We start from the raw sequence: 16,744 nt of genomic DNA, 5'->3' as shown, positions 1-16,744 counted from the left end.
AAACCCTTGGCACAGGGTCTACAAAGTATCATGCCTACTACTTTGTTTACCTGGGGTAGATTTCAGCTAATGAGTCCTGTCAGTGGAAGTCCTGAGCAAGAACTTCCATTGGGCAGTGGGGCTTTTCCACCCTATTCTTCCCTAAGCCTGCCCACTCCCTCAGTTGGCATGCAGGGAGGGGATAATCTCTGGAACAACGTCCTGGTGGAAGGGAGGGGAGAGAATTCCATCTGGCGAGCCAAGATAGTTGCATTGATGGAACAATCAGAAAAGTGCAGTGTTGAATTCTTCTCTAAGTTTATCTGAGAACAAAGGTATTATATTGGAATGTTCATGCTGCTAAAGTCTTTAAGGTAAAGGTAAAGGGACCCCTGACCATTAGGTCCAGTCGTGGCCAACTCTGGGGTTGCGGCGCTCATCTCGCTTTTCTGGCCGAGGGAGCCGGCGTACAGCTTCCGGGTCATGTGGCCAGCATGACTAAGCCACTTCTGGCGATCCAGAGCAGCACACGGAAACGCCGTTTATCTTCCCGCCGGAGCGGTACCTATTTATCTACTTGCACTTTGACGTGCTTTCGAACTGCTAGGTGGACAGGAGCAGGGACCGAGCAACAGGAGCTCACCCCATTGCGGGGATTCGAACCGCCAACCTTCTGATAAGCAAGTCCTAGGCTCTGTGGTTTAACCCACAGCGCCATCCGCGTCCCTTGCTAAAGTGTTACGCCACTGCTTTTACTTGCTTAGCTCTAAGATGAAGTTCCTTTCTCTTTAAAATGTTCAGGAGATTGAGCTGGGAGATTAATTTACTTTAGTGCTGTTGATGGACTTATTAAACAATTCAGGCGACAACAAAGGAAGGTAGAACAATTCCTATTAGTATGAATTTACTGAATTGGGCTAGATGATCATATTATTATCCGAGAAAGGCACAGATAAGCTAATTGTTGTTATCAGAATCCTGGCACGTTCCTGGTGCATATTTTATGCTTTCTTAGAAATGCATCATTAGAATAGGCCAAAATTCTTGCTGAAATTAGAGACAATGACTATGCCATAAAGTAGACATAGAACTGACTTAAAAAACCCACATCTGATATAATTAAAGTACAGTTTCAGCAAGCTTTCATGTAGGTGGTAAGCCAAGATAGGCAGTGCATGAACTATTCAGTCCATACCTGAACAATTTGTTGCTCAGACTGAGGATCCACGTCAGAGTCGGCTGCACTGTAGGGCCAGATTCACTCCTAATGGTGCCTGATCTCTGTTTGGGGCTACTTGGTGCAATAACACCCTCTGACCATCTGAAGAGGTCAGGCTAGCCATGTTCTTTGCTTCCAAGTAACCATAATTGAGCCGGGAGTAAAGTGCCTGGGGTGTGCCACTGTAACTCCCGGTTCAAAACCTGCAATGTTTTACTGTGTTCTGTGAGAGTTTACTCTAGATCCAGTACTGTTAAAATATATATATATTAATGAAATACAATGAAATTTAGTAATAGTGCATTGCTAAATTTGTGGGTCATATAGAACCAGAGAGAGCTATAAACGGTGCATTAGAGTGTGTAAGGTTATAAATTCAAAATGGTGTACAACAACAGAACATTAGAACATAATGGCTTTACTGCTGAAAGTATGGCAATACTCAGCAAGAGTATTAGGCTTGTCCTATTATAATCATCATGTCATAACACTTTTTCATCCAATTAATGTAAAATCTTCAACCATGTACTAATTAAAACCTTGATCTCTCTCTCCAGTCTCTGCTAGCTCCACCCACCGTGCCTAGTTATGTTACCTATATGAATACTTTTCATTTTTTATTACGCGATTGTCATGAAAATCCTGATTTCGGTGTTTTCTGTTGTCTAGAGTTTTTAATAATATGTTCTATATCTGGTCTCCAAAATGCTTAGCTAAGTTCAGTTCTGGCTTAGCTTTTATTTTGCAGCAGCTAATAAAGGCATATTATCTTGTTCAGGCATTGTAATTATTGAAATGTGTGTGTCCATTAACTGCAACATTAGGCTGTGGATATAATTACTGTCTAGAGCCAATATCTTTGCAAAGCTGCATCTTCAGTGCTTTGAAGCCATAAGCAACATTTGTGAAATAATATTTAAATGATTCAGAATTTTATCTTGCAGATTGAAATGTAGCACTGCTTGCATTCAGATGATTGTGTTTATAAGTCGGTCATTAGCAACTATATTATCAGGTTATCCTTGTATTAAATTATTTTTGTATTTGAGAGAAGTTACTATTGCCCCAAATAAAATAATTATATCAGTAGGTGACAGTTATTATGTATAAAAGCATTGCTGATAAATCATTGAGAGAGCTTTAGAGGTAGTTAAGAATTATATACTGTAGCAGCAGAGGCTCAGCTCTTTCCAATCTAGGATACTCCCTTTTTTCAGAAAAGACTGATGTAACTCTGGGCCAGGAGGAAATTATTTTGCCTCTCCATGAACTGTTTATATGAAACAGCGTTTTCTATTTGGGATGGTATTATTTCTGGATAAAAATTGGAAGCACACCACTCACCCTTCTCTGCGAAAGCAGAAAAGCCTGGTCTTACCCTCCTCTTTGATCAGAGTTTGGGGATGAGACAGTGCTTCTAGGCAATGGTCATCCTTCTGGGATCTCCCCCCCCCCCCCATGTTTGCAGACTATGATGGGGAAATACCCAGTGTCTCCTTTAAAATTATGCCCTGACCCTGAGGGGTATAGAATGAATGAATTTGTAGCCAACATGGTGGTGGCATATTTCTAGAAGGCTCCAGAACATCATTTGGGAATTGATGCTTGGGGATCCACAGGAGTCACTACAGCTGGAGAAATTCCACTTGAGTAGGGTTGTTTGCTGTGTTGAATCCTTTTCAGAGCTGCCCTCAGCGACTGTATCTAAAGGAAGATTGTGGCAGCAACAACTGTGCTCAGCATGGAAATCCCTGGCTTGGCAAGTGTTATGATGGGAAACTCTGGAATCTCTTCTTCAAAAGAGAAGCTGAGCACAGGAAAAATAGAGCTTTTTTTAGAATGGATTTTAGTGGAAAGCCATCCTGCCAGTCCAAGAAACCAGGCCTTCCCAAAGATTTAGACATAACCATACCTAAAACATAGGGAAAAACATACACCTGCAGGCGTGGAAATGGCTGTGGCTCCATGTGTATATAACACGGTTCATGCTAATCTAACTCTATTTTGTGATATACTAGTGTTCTGATTTGTATGGCAGAGTTTGACAATGTGAACTCGCCCTTTCGACTTTAGGGAAAACAAAACAAGTTCGGTAGGTGGGAATCTTGCTTGTTTCCAAGTACACATTGTGTAAGATTCGCATGCGTATTCCTTTTTTGTCTTCTTAAAGTTTCATGGAAGGAGATAATCTTTAGTTTAAAGTGTGGTTTTATTTCTTGGAAGCTATGAAGAGAGTCACTGCTGGACTGATTCCCAGATGTGAGTTTGTGTAAATATCTCTTCCCAAGGCAATGTTCAGGTACACTTGTTGGCGCAGAGTGGAGGAGCCTGATGGTTTTACTTATATAAGAGATTGCTCAGATTACTGATTGAAAGTATTAATCAGCAAGGGCATCTATTAAACATTCATGAGTAATGTCTGCAGATTTTAGCAAATTCCTTTCATTTAAGCAAAGATTATTATTGCTTTATTACTAAGTAATGTTTCGCGCTGGCGGCAATATGTGTGTGTGTGTGTGTGTGTGTGTGTATATATATATGGATGAGAAAATGAGAGATTTTTTTAATTTTTGAAATCAATTGGTAAAATAAAATTGGATATGAAATGGCAGAATAAGAATATAAGGATAACCTGCTGGATCAGGCCAGTGGCCCATCTAGTCCTGCATCCTGTTCTCACAGCAGCCAACCAGATGCCTGTGGGAAACTGTTAGAATTCCTGCTCCATGATTGCAGTCATGGGATTGTTGTCTGTCACATGATGGTATATGTTTTGACAGAGTGGGAAGTGACGGAGACAGGATGTTTGTGTTCCTGTGTTCCGTGAAGTGAGACTATTGTCCTTTGTTCATTCTCTTTGCTGTCTGATGCTAGAGAGAGAGGGAGCCATGTTGCAGTGCTCCGTGTGTGTTTATATGTAAATAAAGTAGATTAGCCAAAATGCTGAAGTCTGTCACGCAAGCTGTGAAGTCTCTGCGGATCCCTAAGTGTGCTGATGTCTGTTGACATCGGTTGCTGTGATGTTTGGGCAGAAGAAAGCTTTTTAAGCTCCCGAGCGACCAAGAGGGAGGGGACATGCCCAGTCGTGCATGTGTCTTTTCCAGGGTCCTACTCGAGTGTAGGATGAGCTCCTGACAGAAACTAGGGAACAGAACATGAGCACAAGAGCATTTTCCCCTCCCATGGTTTCTAGTAACTGTTATTCAGAGGCATTGCTGCCTCAAGCTGTGGAGGTAAAGCATAGCCGTCAAGGATAGTAACCATTGATAACCCTCTCCTCCGTCAATTTGTCTAATCCTCTTTTATAGCCATCCGAGCTGGTGTCCATCACCGCCTGCTTGAGGAGTGAGTTCCATAGTTTGATTATTAGCCGCATGAAGAAGTACCTTCCCCCCTTTAAATATATCTTTATTAATTTAAAATAAATACATTTATGAAAAAACAAACGTGCATACAAGTAAACAAACATACAATCAATCAATCAATCAATCAATCAAACAAACAAACATATAACAGAAGAATCAAACAAACCACCACACTATTAAGATATACCGTATTTTTCGCTCTATAAGACGCACCAGACCACAAGACACACCTAGTTTTGGGAGGAGGAAAACAAGAAAAAAAAAATTCTGAATCTTAGAAGCCAGAACAGCAAGAGGGATCGCTGTGCAGTGAAAGCAGCAATCTCTCTTGCTGTTCTGGCTTCTGGGATAGCTGCGCAGCCTGCATTCGCTCCATAAGACGCGCACACATTTCCCCTTACCTTTTAGGAGGGAAAAAGTGAGTCTTACAGAGCAAAAAATACGGTAAATACCTTTTTTTCTTATCTGTCCTGCACCTTCTAACATTCAACTTCATTGGAGGTCCATGAGTTCTAGTGTTACGATAGAAGGAGGGAAACCTCTCTCCACCCACTCTCTCCATGCCATGTATAATTTTGTAAACTTCTGTCATGTCACTTCCGAATCTCCTTTTCTCTAAACTAAAAAGTCCCAAATGCTGTAACCTTTCTTCACAGGGGAGTCGCTCCCTATAGCGGTCATTTTTATTTTATTTTTATTTTCCGCATTCTGCTGTTTCGTTTGTTGGCCTAAGCACTAGATCTGTATGGCAAACTTAGGGAATCCCATTCCCTGTCTTGTGATTATCTACCACTTTAATTGAACGTAGCTGGTTGACTCTCACTCTTCTGGACTATTACTGCTCAAAGACCAAGAGACGACTTCTATCTCTTGTTAGAGGTTACCATAGTTTATTACGGCAGGAACGGGCATCAAGCCCCATGCTCTGCATTCCTCTCACAATCTGGCTTTACAGTTTTCCAGTCTGTCTAGAAAATTAAACTCGGATTACGTATTGGTCAGCATCAAGAAGCCCGTAAGATTAAAAAACGTAATCCAAGCCTGCATTGTTCAGCATAGTGCATGTGTGTCGACTTCCCACAGTGCCCACAAGACTGTTTTCTGCCGCTTCTGACTGAGATGGAATTTTAAAAGGCTCTTAAAAAGTTTTAATAGGCACTAGGTTCTCCACTACCTGTCCCTGAACCTACTGATGATAGCTGTGCAGGAGGCTGGAAGAATCTTAAAATTTGACATTTTTTCTCCAACCAGCCTTCTTCTACCTGCACTTTCTGCTCCCTCCCATCCTTTCCTGCTGAGCCAGAGGTGTCCATTGTTGCTCCCCTTCCCTCTCCAAACACTGCAAAATGGTTGTCTGGAGGAAGCAGGCAGAGGCAGCAGTATGAGGCAATTATTTATTTAAATTAAAATATTTCTATGCCACCCTTCATTAAAAAAAACCCCAGAGTAGGCTACGGGCAATATAATCTGATCTTCATTAAATAAATAAATTAAAATAATAAAATATACAATATCCACCATAGCTCAGACAAATTACTAAGAGCTTGTTATTATTCGCCCGAGCCTTCACTTGTTATTAAGCAGTTCTTGGAACAGAAAACTGAAACCAATCAGAGTTGGTATTTGTCTTATTTCAGGGGGGATTTCCAAAGGCTAGGTGCCACCACAGAAGAGGCCCTCCCTCTGCTCGCTGTAAGATAGATTTGTGGAGGTGGCAGAACAACCAAGAGGAGGACCTGATCCAATCTCAATGGATGGGTTGGTTTATACAGTGATACCTAGGGTTAAGAACTTAATTCGTTCCGGAGGTCTGTTCTTAACCTGAAACTGTTCTTAACCTGAAGCACCACTTTAGCTAATGAGGCCTCCCGTTGCTGCCATGCCGCCGCCGCATGATTTCTGTTCTCATCCTGAAGCAAAGTTCTTAACCCGAGGTACTATTTCTGGGTTAGCGGAGTCTGTAACCTGAAGCGTCTGTAACCTGAAGCATCTGTAACCCGAGGTACCACTGTATTGGGTGGGGGCAGTCTCCCAGGTAATCAGATCCTAAATTGTTTAACAAACCATTAACAAACTTGCTTTAAACTTGGCCTGAAATTGGTAGCCAATGTGGTTATTTGGGGAATGGTAGGTAGTTTCACCCAACAACCTTTCCTTTGCCAGCTGCTACAGATGGTGAATACAAAGCTTTTGTTTTATCTGTGTGCAAGTTTGAAGTGTCTGTGTGTCAGGAAAGGATGAAACAGGACTACGTAGGTCTCCCTAGAAGTAGATCATTTTGTTATTGGCCACACCCCCAGAGTAGTCGTTTTGTGCTAGTGTCCACAAACCTTTTTCAAAATTTGAAATGTGCTCACAGGTTGGGGACCCCTGACCTAAAGCCGGTAATCTGACACTTGCTGTTCATTTTGTTTGGAGATTGCTAGTTAAGACAGAAATGTGTTCTACTGTGTGTCCGCCCCCCCCCCCCCAAGACTGTATAAGAAATAAATGGGAAATACTTACATATATCCCCAGGTTAATGAGGAGCAGGTTGTTCAGGACGAATAGTCTGTCTTTGAAAATACTTTTGATTTTGTGCTCAATCCACCAAGCAAGGTGCAGATCAATCTGTGAGTGAAAGGTGCCTCTCACATATGGGTGGGCTTTTTTCGGAGTCAACTCCTTGTACCCCTGCTTGCTCACTGTGGCATACTTTTCCTATTATACTCCATAATTTATATGAATTCGTTAGCTGGACATAATCTAGTTAATAACAGTGTTCAAAAGGTCTCCCTTCAGGTGCCGAGTTACAATGCATTTTGTATCATTCCTGCCACCTCAAAAAATGGGTGTAAAGGGTTGAGCTGGTGTTTGAATTTAACATGAATTATTGCATCATAAATGTACATACCAAGCCTTATTGTGATGTCTTACTCCTCCTATTACATCATCATATTTTGTTCAAATAATTCAGTGGCCCAGAGGGAGACGGTTGCAATCAGACACACAGAATTTCAAGCAGGCAAGTTAAACCAAATGGTCAGAACATGTGGGATTTAGTTTGGGGACAGAAGGAGGGAGCACAGGTGTCTGTGATCTCTTAAAAGTTTGACTTATCTGCCGTATCTACTGGGCCTAACTAGTTAATGGCTTGTATAAGATTTGAATTGGGACATCCTGGTCTTTATAACTGCAGTGTCTTAACCGCTGGACCACTTGAGTTGAATTTAAATGAACAGTACTAGAATGCGAATAAGAGAGTTCTTGACTAATTTATTAACAGCGGTTTGGTGCTGGTTTTTCTCCTAGATCTATAGTTCTCATGTATGCCAGGAAATATCAGAGGCTAACTGTACTTCTAGAAAATGTTACATATTACCTCCTAGATTTTTCTGTTCTAAGAGACAACCAGTGCCCCAGACCCTGCGCCTAGATGCTCAAAACTGCTTTTTATCAGTGGGGTTTTTGATCCAGTTTCCAGATTCTTCCAGGTATTCCAGTAATAGCATACAAGAAAGACTTCTTGTTTTTCAGCACCTCACAGCCTGTTGGGGGAACTGGAACTTGTAGAACAAGAGGCTGGTTGCAAGGTCAGTGCTACTCACTGAAAGATCTTAAAGTTTCAGCAGAAATGATTCAAAACAAAATTCTTATGTTAATAATGCTCTTAGTAATAAATGAACATTCCTTTCAAAAGCAAAAAAGAAGGGGCCTTGCCACCAAGGAGCCTACAGTCTAAATATGTGCCTTCAGATTGGTTCAGAAGTTTGTTTGTTTGTTTTAATTGTTGTGTCAGATAACTATGGCTGCAGTCCTAATACCACTTAACTGGGAGTAAGCCCCATTGAAAGCAACAGGACTTACTTTGAGTAGGATTGCACTGAAAATCTTTTTATCATTGGGAAAACTATCAAATTGGCACTCGTAACTTACCATCAGAAGGTTTTCTATTAGACAGTCACTTTTTTTGTAACTTGTGAGGTCTTGAATTCTTAACATAATTTTTGATGGTCAGTTTTCATTCAAGAGATGCCTTATTTGAGTTCACCACTTCTAATTCTATAAATATAACTTCTTGCTGGCTGTTACATTTGGTATGTTAATCAATGGAAGATATATTTTTTTAATTCCCTCTGCTGTGTGGTAAATACTGAGAAAACTGGGCCATTTTAATTTTTGGAAGAAACTATTTATTTATTAAATTTATATACTGTTCATCTGAGAATCACAGGGTGTTTTACAATATAGAAACACAAAAATACATGGCATAAAAGCAAACATAACAGTAACACATACACATACACATAGAGGTCATAGATTGTTCCATTAGTCAACTATTGACGAATACAGATATCAAAGGAATATAAAAAGGGGGAATCCTTTATTTATTAACCTGGAGTGTTAGCATAAACTATGGAATAATAATAATAATAAATTTTATTTATATCCCACCCTCCTCAGCCAAAGCCAGGCTCAGAGCGGCTAACAACAGTAAAATAATACAATACAAAATAATAATACAAGGAGGCTAGTGCAAAAAGGTCTCCTATATGAAATGTTTGTGTTTCCTCTTGACACCTCTAAAGGAATATCCATAATGTGAAGTTATCCTCTAGATCTGAAATTTTAGTTACATGATACACAGCTGGCATTTTCTTTGAAACATCTGGTGGGTGTGCACTGTAGGTTGTATGAGCCCTTTCCACTTTCTAGGGCGATGAGCCTTGGCAGTATTAGAGCTAGTGTCAAAGAGGCTGCATTGGAAGTTGTCCCACAGAAGACTGCCCAGATATTGAAAATCTGGCGGATGCAGCCTTACTTACTCTATTGTCTTTGAATAAATACAAATTCTGGTGACACTTTGGACTTTAAATAATACAAGATTTAGCAGTGGAGAAATTTCAGTCTGGGATAAAGGTAAAGGTAAAGGGACCCCTGACCATTAGGTCCAGTCGTGGCCGACTCTGGGGTTGTGGCGCTCATCTCGCTTTATTGGCCGAGGGAGCCGGCGTACAGCTTCCGGGTCATGTGGCCAGCATGACTAAGCCGCTTCTGGCAAACCAGAGCAGCACACGGAAACGCCGTTTACCTTCCTGCTGGAGTGGTACCTATTTATCTACTTGCACTTTGACGTGCTTTCGAACTGCTAGGTTGGCAGGAGCTGGGACCCAGCAATGGGAGCTCAGCCCGTCACGGGGATTCGAACCGCCGACCTTCTGATCGGCAAGTCCTAGGCTCTGTGGTTTAACCCACAGCGCCACCCGTCCAGAATAGTAATAAAAGTTGATTTTCCTTCTAACATAAGGAACTTCCAGAATTTTGTCGTCAGCATAGTTTGCACTGCAACCAAATTCCCAGTCATGAGTGTTGGTCTGTCTAGCAGAGTATTGTCTATTTTGATTGGCAGTGGCTCTTCAAGGTTCAGGCAGAGGTATTTCCTAGCTCTGTTGAGATAAGAGTCCCATTGAAGAATGCATGCACACACATACACATATTAGGGCTGTTGGCTGATTAAATAATTTTTAATTGATCATAGGCCTTTATCCATTGAATTGGACACAGACCTTTTATACAATTAATTGGATACATTTAATTTTCATATGATAAAAGAACCTCCCTGTGGTGCCTCTGAGAGATATTGACAGAGATGTGAGTTATAATAAACAAAAACTGCCACTCATTGGAAGAAAGGCTGTTAATAGTAACACACAGCGACCAAAATAACTTCAGAAATAAATATGCCCTTAATTTTCAGCTCCGTCAGTTAAAAATTTCCCTCTCTGATAAATGAAGTAAAGCTGATATTCTGATTTTAAAGCTTGCAGCCCTAATCTGTATATTTACATTAATCAAAATGGGAATGCATCTACTACGACTATGCTCTCTTTCCATATCTGTTTTTGTTTTATTGCACAGAAGACTGCCCATCTATCTGTGAAGACTTGTAGCAAACCAGTTTGCCCTCCATACTTGAAGATTTTGGTTCCTCTTTTGCTCCATGTGGCAAATGGGTCAAGCCTGTCTTTCATGCATGACGCAAGGTAAGCTAGTAAGAAGACTGGCATTAGAAATGGATTGACCTAATTTTGAAAGTTTAACAATGATTATATTTTGTAAATCTCTTTATAGGTGAGCTTAACTGGCGGCCAGAACTGCCCAACATTTGTGTGTGTGTGAATTTATGAATTTATGTCCTTATTCATCTTACAAATACATTTCATGTAAAGTTTTGACTTATTGTGTGATGTTCAGCAATTTAGAATAAATGCATTGTGGGGGCAGAAATCAACAAGCCGTTCCTGTATCATGCGGCACATAACAGAGCGCGTTACTTCCGGGTTTAGCCACTCGCGCATGTGCAGATGGTCAAAATGATGTCACACACTTCTGGATGTGAACGGGGCTCTGGAATGGATCCCGTTCGCATCCAGAGGTACCACTCTGTGTGTGTGTGTGTGTGTGTGTGTGTGTATATATATATATATATATATATAACCTTAGAATTCCGATAACAGTTGTAAGAATGCCGTTTGTTTTATGTCTGCTTTGGTTACTATAATATGTAGTTAGGGCTAGCAGTTTGATATGTATACAGTGCAGGATTTTGCAGGGCAATTGACAATCTGAAAACTCAAATCTTAGAATCCCAACTTTCATTTTCCTAGTCCCCGTGGTTGCAGATATTTTTGTAGGTGTGTAGGCAATGCCTGCGAAAGGTTTGGTTCTGTGTAAAGGAGAAGCATTCAAACAGACGCGTTTTCCTTAAGTTTTGAAGTTACACTTGAATCTTGCATGCAAGTCTTTATTTCTTATGTTGTGAGTTTTCCTTGTACCCCTGGCAAGATGACTGCCTCTATTTAAGATGCACAATTGTATTTTGTTTTAGCCACTGCCTCTTCGGGGGAAACCATTTGGTGTAATGAGTCAAACCACTTTTGTTCACTAGTCTAACAAGTTAATTGATGAAAGGATTGCTGCCCTAATCTGTGTATTTAGTCTCTCTGTCTACTTACAAAAGCTACATGAATTAGTACACATTAGTCCAGGGATAGTTGCTGCCCTGCGCTTTCTGCAGATAAAGTTTTGGGTAATGCACTCAGGTGGTTCTTACTTAAATCAGCCATACTCAGTTATTTGGGCTCTTTTGGGACGATGGGCAGGATACAAATTTAATAATGAATATTTATTTTGACCAATATGTTATTACAAATTCTCATAGTTCTGGTAAATAGTTTTCATATGACAACTATAAGGCTTCTTTTCTACAAAAAGAGATGTTTTGTTTTTTGTTAAGAATTATGACTGATCAATGAGCGAGAAAAGGCCTTGCTAATCAATTTTAACATAATATTTCTTTATAATGGCCCTTACTGGAGTCCATTTAATTACTGCAGTGGGAAACCTGTAATGAGTGTTTATATATAATATATAAATATTTTTATAAACCCCTCTTAACTGATCATGACTTTCTGTATCCTGTCTCATGGTTATAATTTGGGTGGGTAGTGTTATTGCATTCATGAATGGCTTAATGATGGCTACCTGCTTATTTGCATCAATATAGTTAACCCAAAATAATGTATATATTTGCAATAGTTGTATACCGCTTTAAAAAAAGAATACATTGATTTTAGTTTTTATTCTCGTTCTGTTGTGTCTTACAGACCTTTCTGCAAACTACTAATGGGATGAACACAATATATCACTTTTATAATAGCGAGCTATTAAAGGCAAACATAAAGCAGTCTGAAGGCCATAAGTGCTGCCAACAGCTCCTGCTTTAATGAATTCCCTTTTAGATGTCCATTAAATGCTCATGGCAAATGTACTCATAATGGAAATGGCAAATCTAAATGGGTAGATATGAATAATCCATGGAGTTTAAATTCTGTTTATGATCATCTTCACATTTAGTTTTCAAGACAGCACAGTTTAGTTTTCATTACAGTTTGGAATAAAGAGGACAGGGAGTAATTGATTGCTTCAAGCAGATTAAAATCAATGGTCTTCTTTCCAAAGAACGAGTTCAATGCCATAATTCCAACTTTAAATATTGATTTAGGGAATTCAACACAATGTTTTGTGCTGTCTGAATTTTATATAAAGACAAATATTAATTTTATGTATTATATGTATGTATATAGAACCACGGCACGGCTGTTAGCAGTATGTGCATGAGTTAATAGTGATCTATATTAAGTCATTTTGATATTATTGCAGTCATAATGAATCAATGATATTCCCGTCATCATTGTAATACTGTTTGTAACCCATTAGCACAGAGAAATTACAACCCATCATACCTCATTATAGTGATTGAGGGTTTATTACCATATTCTCAAATTGCTTGCTTGCGATAAAACTAAATAGGCACCAGACAACTGTAGGTAGAACATAGACTATGTGTTATCATACTAGGGTAATGAAGGATTGTTATAGCATAATAGGACAAAATCTATGCAGAAAATAAACTTGCCAGTTGAAAAGAGCCGGAGAGTATTTTTTATACTTGTCAGTGTATTAAAGGTCAAACATTTGTTTTCATCATACTGTTTAGCAAATTTCAGGAGTCATATGGCTTTTACACTTGAATAGGTGCTGCACTGGAACCTTTTAAAGCCTTTAGATCACGTACTGTAACGTGCAGCTCGTACATAAACTGACAATCTCTATGGTGGTATTTAAATAGCATTATTTTTGTTGCAGAACTGTACCAGTTATTTTTACTAAATCCCATTGTTCTATTGAGTTATGTGCATTGTTTGAGAGAAGGGGACTTAGACTCTTAAGAGTCACCATCAAGGGTGACACATTGTATGCCAGAAGCAACTTTTGGGCCCTCCAAACATTGATGGACTCCTATCTCCCTGTTCGTTGGGACATGCCTTATGGTGCTGGTGTGAGTCAGAGTCCCCATCCAGGCAAACAGAAAAGGGGCATATGTTGTTGTTGTTGTTTGTTGAATTTTTTGGTCACTTTCTCTTGCCAAAGGCAGCTCAAAGCGGCTTACAAGCAAAAATCTGCATGAACACATTAAAATGCATGGATACATTTAAAGCAAATATAAATACATTAAAATGCACAGATACATTTAAAACAAACTCATATTTCACCAATATTTTGGTGCTTAGACTTCGGACAACTAAACTGAAAGGGCTGGTCATTGATAAATTATGAAAGCTCATTTCCAACTGGATTTTTTTTTTTTTTTTTTAATCAACAGGGCAGGTAGAATTGCAAGCATATGCAAGAGTTTATTGTCCTGGGGTAAAATTTGTTTCACATTTTATGTGTGTGTGTTTGTGTGCGAGAGAGTTTTTCTTTGTGTGCTTATGTCCAACTCAGTTCTGGTGTAGTGGTTAGAGTGCTGGACTAGGAACTGGGAGACTCAGCCCTGAAGCTCTCTTGGGTCTGTCACAGTCTCTCAGCCTAGCCTGTCTCACAGGGTTGTTGTAAGTATAACAACAGGGAGGAGGCAAATCATTTTATGCCACCTTGAGATCCTTGGAGGACTGGTAAACTATAAATGTAATAATAGAAATAAAAAATAAGTAAAGAGTACAGTTTCTACTGAGCTGCAATAAATTGGAGCGGGAATGTCCTATGTTATGGTTCGCAAGCCATGTATGGTTTCTGAGACGTTTCTCCTAGTCTGTGCTAGTACTCTGTGTTGAATCACACTCTGTCTTGTAATATTGTGGGGAAAGGTCAAGGAGTGTATTTAAAGGGGAAAGCCTTGTTGGCCGAGTTAACTCCCTTTTAATGATGTATTGCTCTCTATCCGAGAGGACTATCAGACTCTTTGTTCATTTGGGTTTTTATATTATCTGAAAAATATAATATCCAGTTTCTCTTGTCTGCTGAGTTGTTCATTTATTTGGCCTTTTCTGAACAGATCGTGTAAATATGGTGTTTTATATCTTTCTAAAATGTTCTTGGGACCTTTCTAGTGCCTAAAATGGTGTCCTTTAAGGTACTGTTAGAACGTTTAGTGCACAAACTGTGATAGAGATGCAATAAATAAATGTTCTTTTGCTAGGCTAATAAAAATTTGGCTCGGGAGTTAAGGAATAATTCAGAAGACTTAATAGTTTTATGTTATTGACGGCATTAATCTACTTGAGTCTGAACAGCCCCTGGAAACCTCAATCAAGAGTAAGCCTTGTTGCACTATGGATATGAGGCACAGTCCAAATGCCTGGCCCATCAGTGAATGGAAAGGCTCTGCCCATCACACATACATAATTATGTTGCTTATAGATGATATACAGAATACCCAGGAGGCCTTGAACATCATGCATGCTTTGAAAATCCTGGATCATGGTGGTGGTGTGACTCTGGAATCTAGCAAATCTGTGCATGCATGTGCTTACTTTTTTGGGGGGGCGGGGACAACTCTGAAAGTCAGGAAGTTTTTTTATGATGGGTATTGGCAGAAAGTGAAGTTTGGTTTGATGCTAAGAGCTGCTGTTATGAACCTCTGGACTATACTGTTGACTTGTTTGTATCCTTGGCACAAATTTTATAGCAAGGCTGTGGAACTTGCGACCCTCCATATGTAGGACTGCAACTCCTATTGTCCTTAACCATTGGCTACGCTGACTGAGGCTGAAAGGAGGTGGCCAGCCAACAACATCTGGAGGGTCACAGATTCCCCATCTAAACTATAGAAACCCAGAAGAAGAGCAAGTACACAGGGCTTATGTCAAGCAAGGTAGAAAGCCAGCTTTTCCCGTTTTAACTGCATGCAGTGGTCATTTTGGTCTTACAATATTGAATAGGTAAGATGGCTGCTGTGACCACTTAGAATTTTCATGAATGTATCTGAGATTCCTGTTCTTTTAACATAAGTTTATTCTGTGCTCTCTCTTTCGCTCTCTCTTTCTCTCTTGACAACATTCCAGTTCTGTCTTGTTATGCACGGAGGGTCACATGTGACAAATGAATTACAGTGGTACCTTGGGTTAAGTATTTAATTCATTCCGGAGGTCTGTTCTTAACCTGAAACTGTTCTTAACCTGAAGCACCACTTTAGCTAATGGGGCCTCCTGCTGCTGCCGTGCCGCCAGAGCACGATTTCTGTTCTCATCCTGAAGCAAAGTTCTTAACCTGAAGCACTATTCGGGGTTAGCGGAGTCTGTAACCTGAAGCGTATGTAACCTGAAGCGTATGTAACCTGAGGTACCACTGTACCTAGCTGAAGGACATGGGAAAGGGCAAATTCTCATGTGGGATTTTGTTCCAACACATTGGTCATGGGGCGTTTGCTGGTTCAGCTACCTCTTCCCCTCAGCCCATCTTTATTATTTACTGTACTTTTACGTGTGTAACACACCACCATGTATAAGACGACCCCTATTTTTTTGAACCCAATATTAAGAAATCACAATTTCTTGAGTTGTTGAGCTTTTGAGTGTGAGGGAGATCTCCCATCTGTCGGCCTTGCCGCCACCAATCGCAACAACCACGATGCCCGCCCCCCTCTATCCGTGTATAAGACGACCCCCTATTTTTGCCTATAATTTTTCAGGGAAAAACATCGTCTTATACATGGAAAAATACAGTACTCTTGTGTGATGCAGTATTGCAGAGGAGGCTGCGGAAGAGAGGTAAAAAATGACTCTTGATGGCCACTAAATTCAATTTCTGCAAGTGTACCCATACCAGTACATCCTAAGAAGAGAAGAGTTTGGATTTGATATCCCGCCTTTCACTCCCCTTCAGGAGTCTCAAAGCGGCTAACATTCTCCTTTCCCTTCCTCCCCCACAACAAACACTCTGTGAGGTGAGTGGGGCTGAGAGACTTCAAAGAAGTGTGACTGGCCCAAGGTCACCCAGCAGCTGCATGTGGAGGAGTGGAGTTGCGAACCCGGTTCCCCAGATTACAAGACTACCGCTCTTAACCACTACACCACACTGGCTCTCAAGAACCTAAGTTACCATAATGCCTGTTCATATGCTTGTTCACCAGGACAGTTTTACTACTGAAAGAAACTTGTCTTCATCAAAAGAGCTGCCGCAGTTTGGGAGGAAAGAGTAAACAAAGAGGGATAGTATAGAAAGGATTCACTGGGAGTCTCCAAGAATGGAGGAAAGAAGGGAAGTTTTAGAAGGTATATTCTCTGCATGTCGTGATCTTTGAGGAGGACAGTGTTTGCTCTCTGTCCCACTTCAGCCAGTCAGTGGTAAGAAAACTGGT

The 16,744-nt window shown here is 40.3% G+C and overlaps 2 protein-coding genes and 1 long non-coding RNA gene across 5 annotated transcripts in view; 2 read left to right on the top strand and 1 right to left on the bottom strand.

Moving 5' to 3' along the window:
• LOC308473700 overlaps positions 1–7,519 on the bottom strand; it is a 23,121-nt gene extending 15,602 nt beyond the window's left edge. The window contains exon 1 of the long non-coding RNA XR_013984217.1: positions 7,069–7,519. This is a non-coding gene — a long non-coding RNA (uncharacterized lncRNA). The remainder of the gene's footprint in view (positions 1–7,068) is intronic.
• Positions 1–16,744, top strand: part of RANBP17 (RAN binding protein 17) — a 183,961-nt gene that overhangs the window by 50,760 nt on the left and 116,457 nt on the right. The gene's annotated exons all lie outside the window — the stretch shown is intronic.
• Positions 7,447–16,744, top strand: LOC308473629 (uncharacterized protein; the record flags this gene model as incomplete). The annotated part of the gene is made up of 4 exons (XM_080999427.1): positions 7,447–7,567; positions 8,080–8,135; positions 10,462–10,586; positions 16,517–16,744. The coding sequence occupies 4 exons, from the start codon at positions 7,447–7,449 to the stop codon at positions 16,602–16,604; spliced, it is 390 nt and encodes a 129-aa protein (XP_080855553.1). The 3' UTR covers positions 16,605–16,744.

Source organism: Podarcis pityusensis (assembly GCF_964106645.2).
Source record: "Podarcis pityusensis genome assembly, chromosome: 3".
Lineage (NCBI taxonomy): Eukaryota > Metazoa > Chordata > Lepidosauria > Squamata > Lacertidae > Podarcis > Podarcis pityusensis.
The sequence above is the reverse complement of the archived record's forward strand: the minus strand, read 5'-3'. Positions and strand labels throughout refer to the sequence as shown.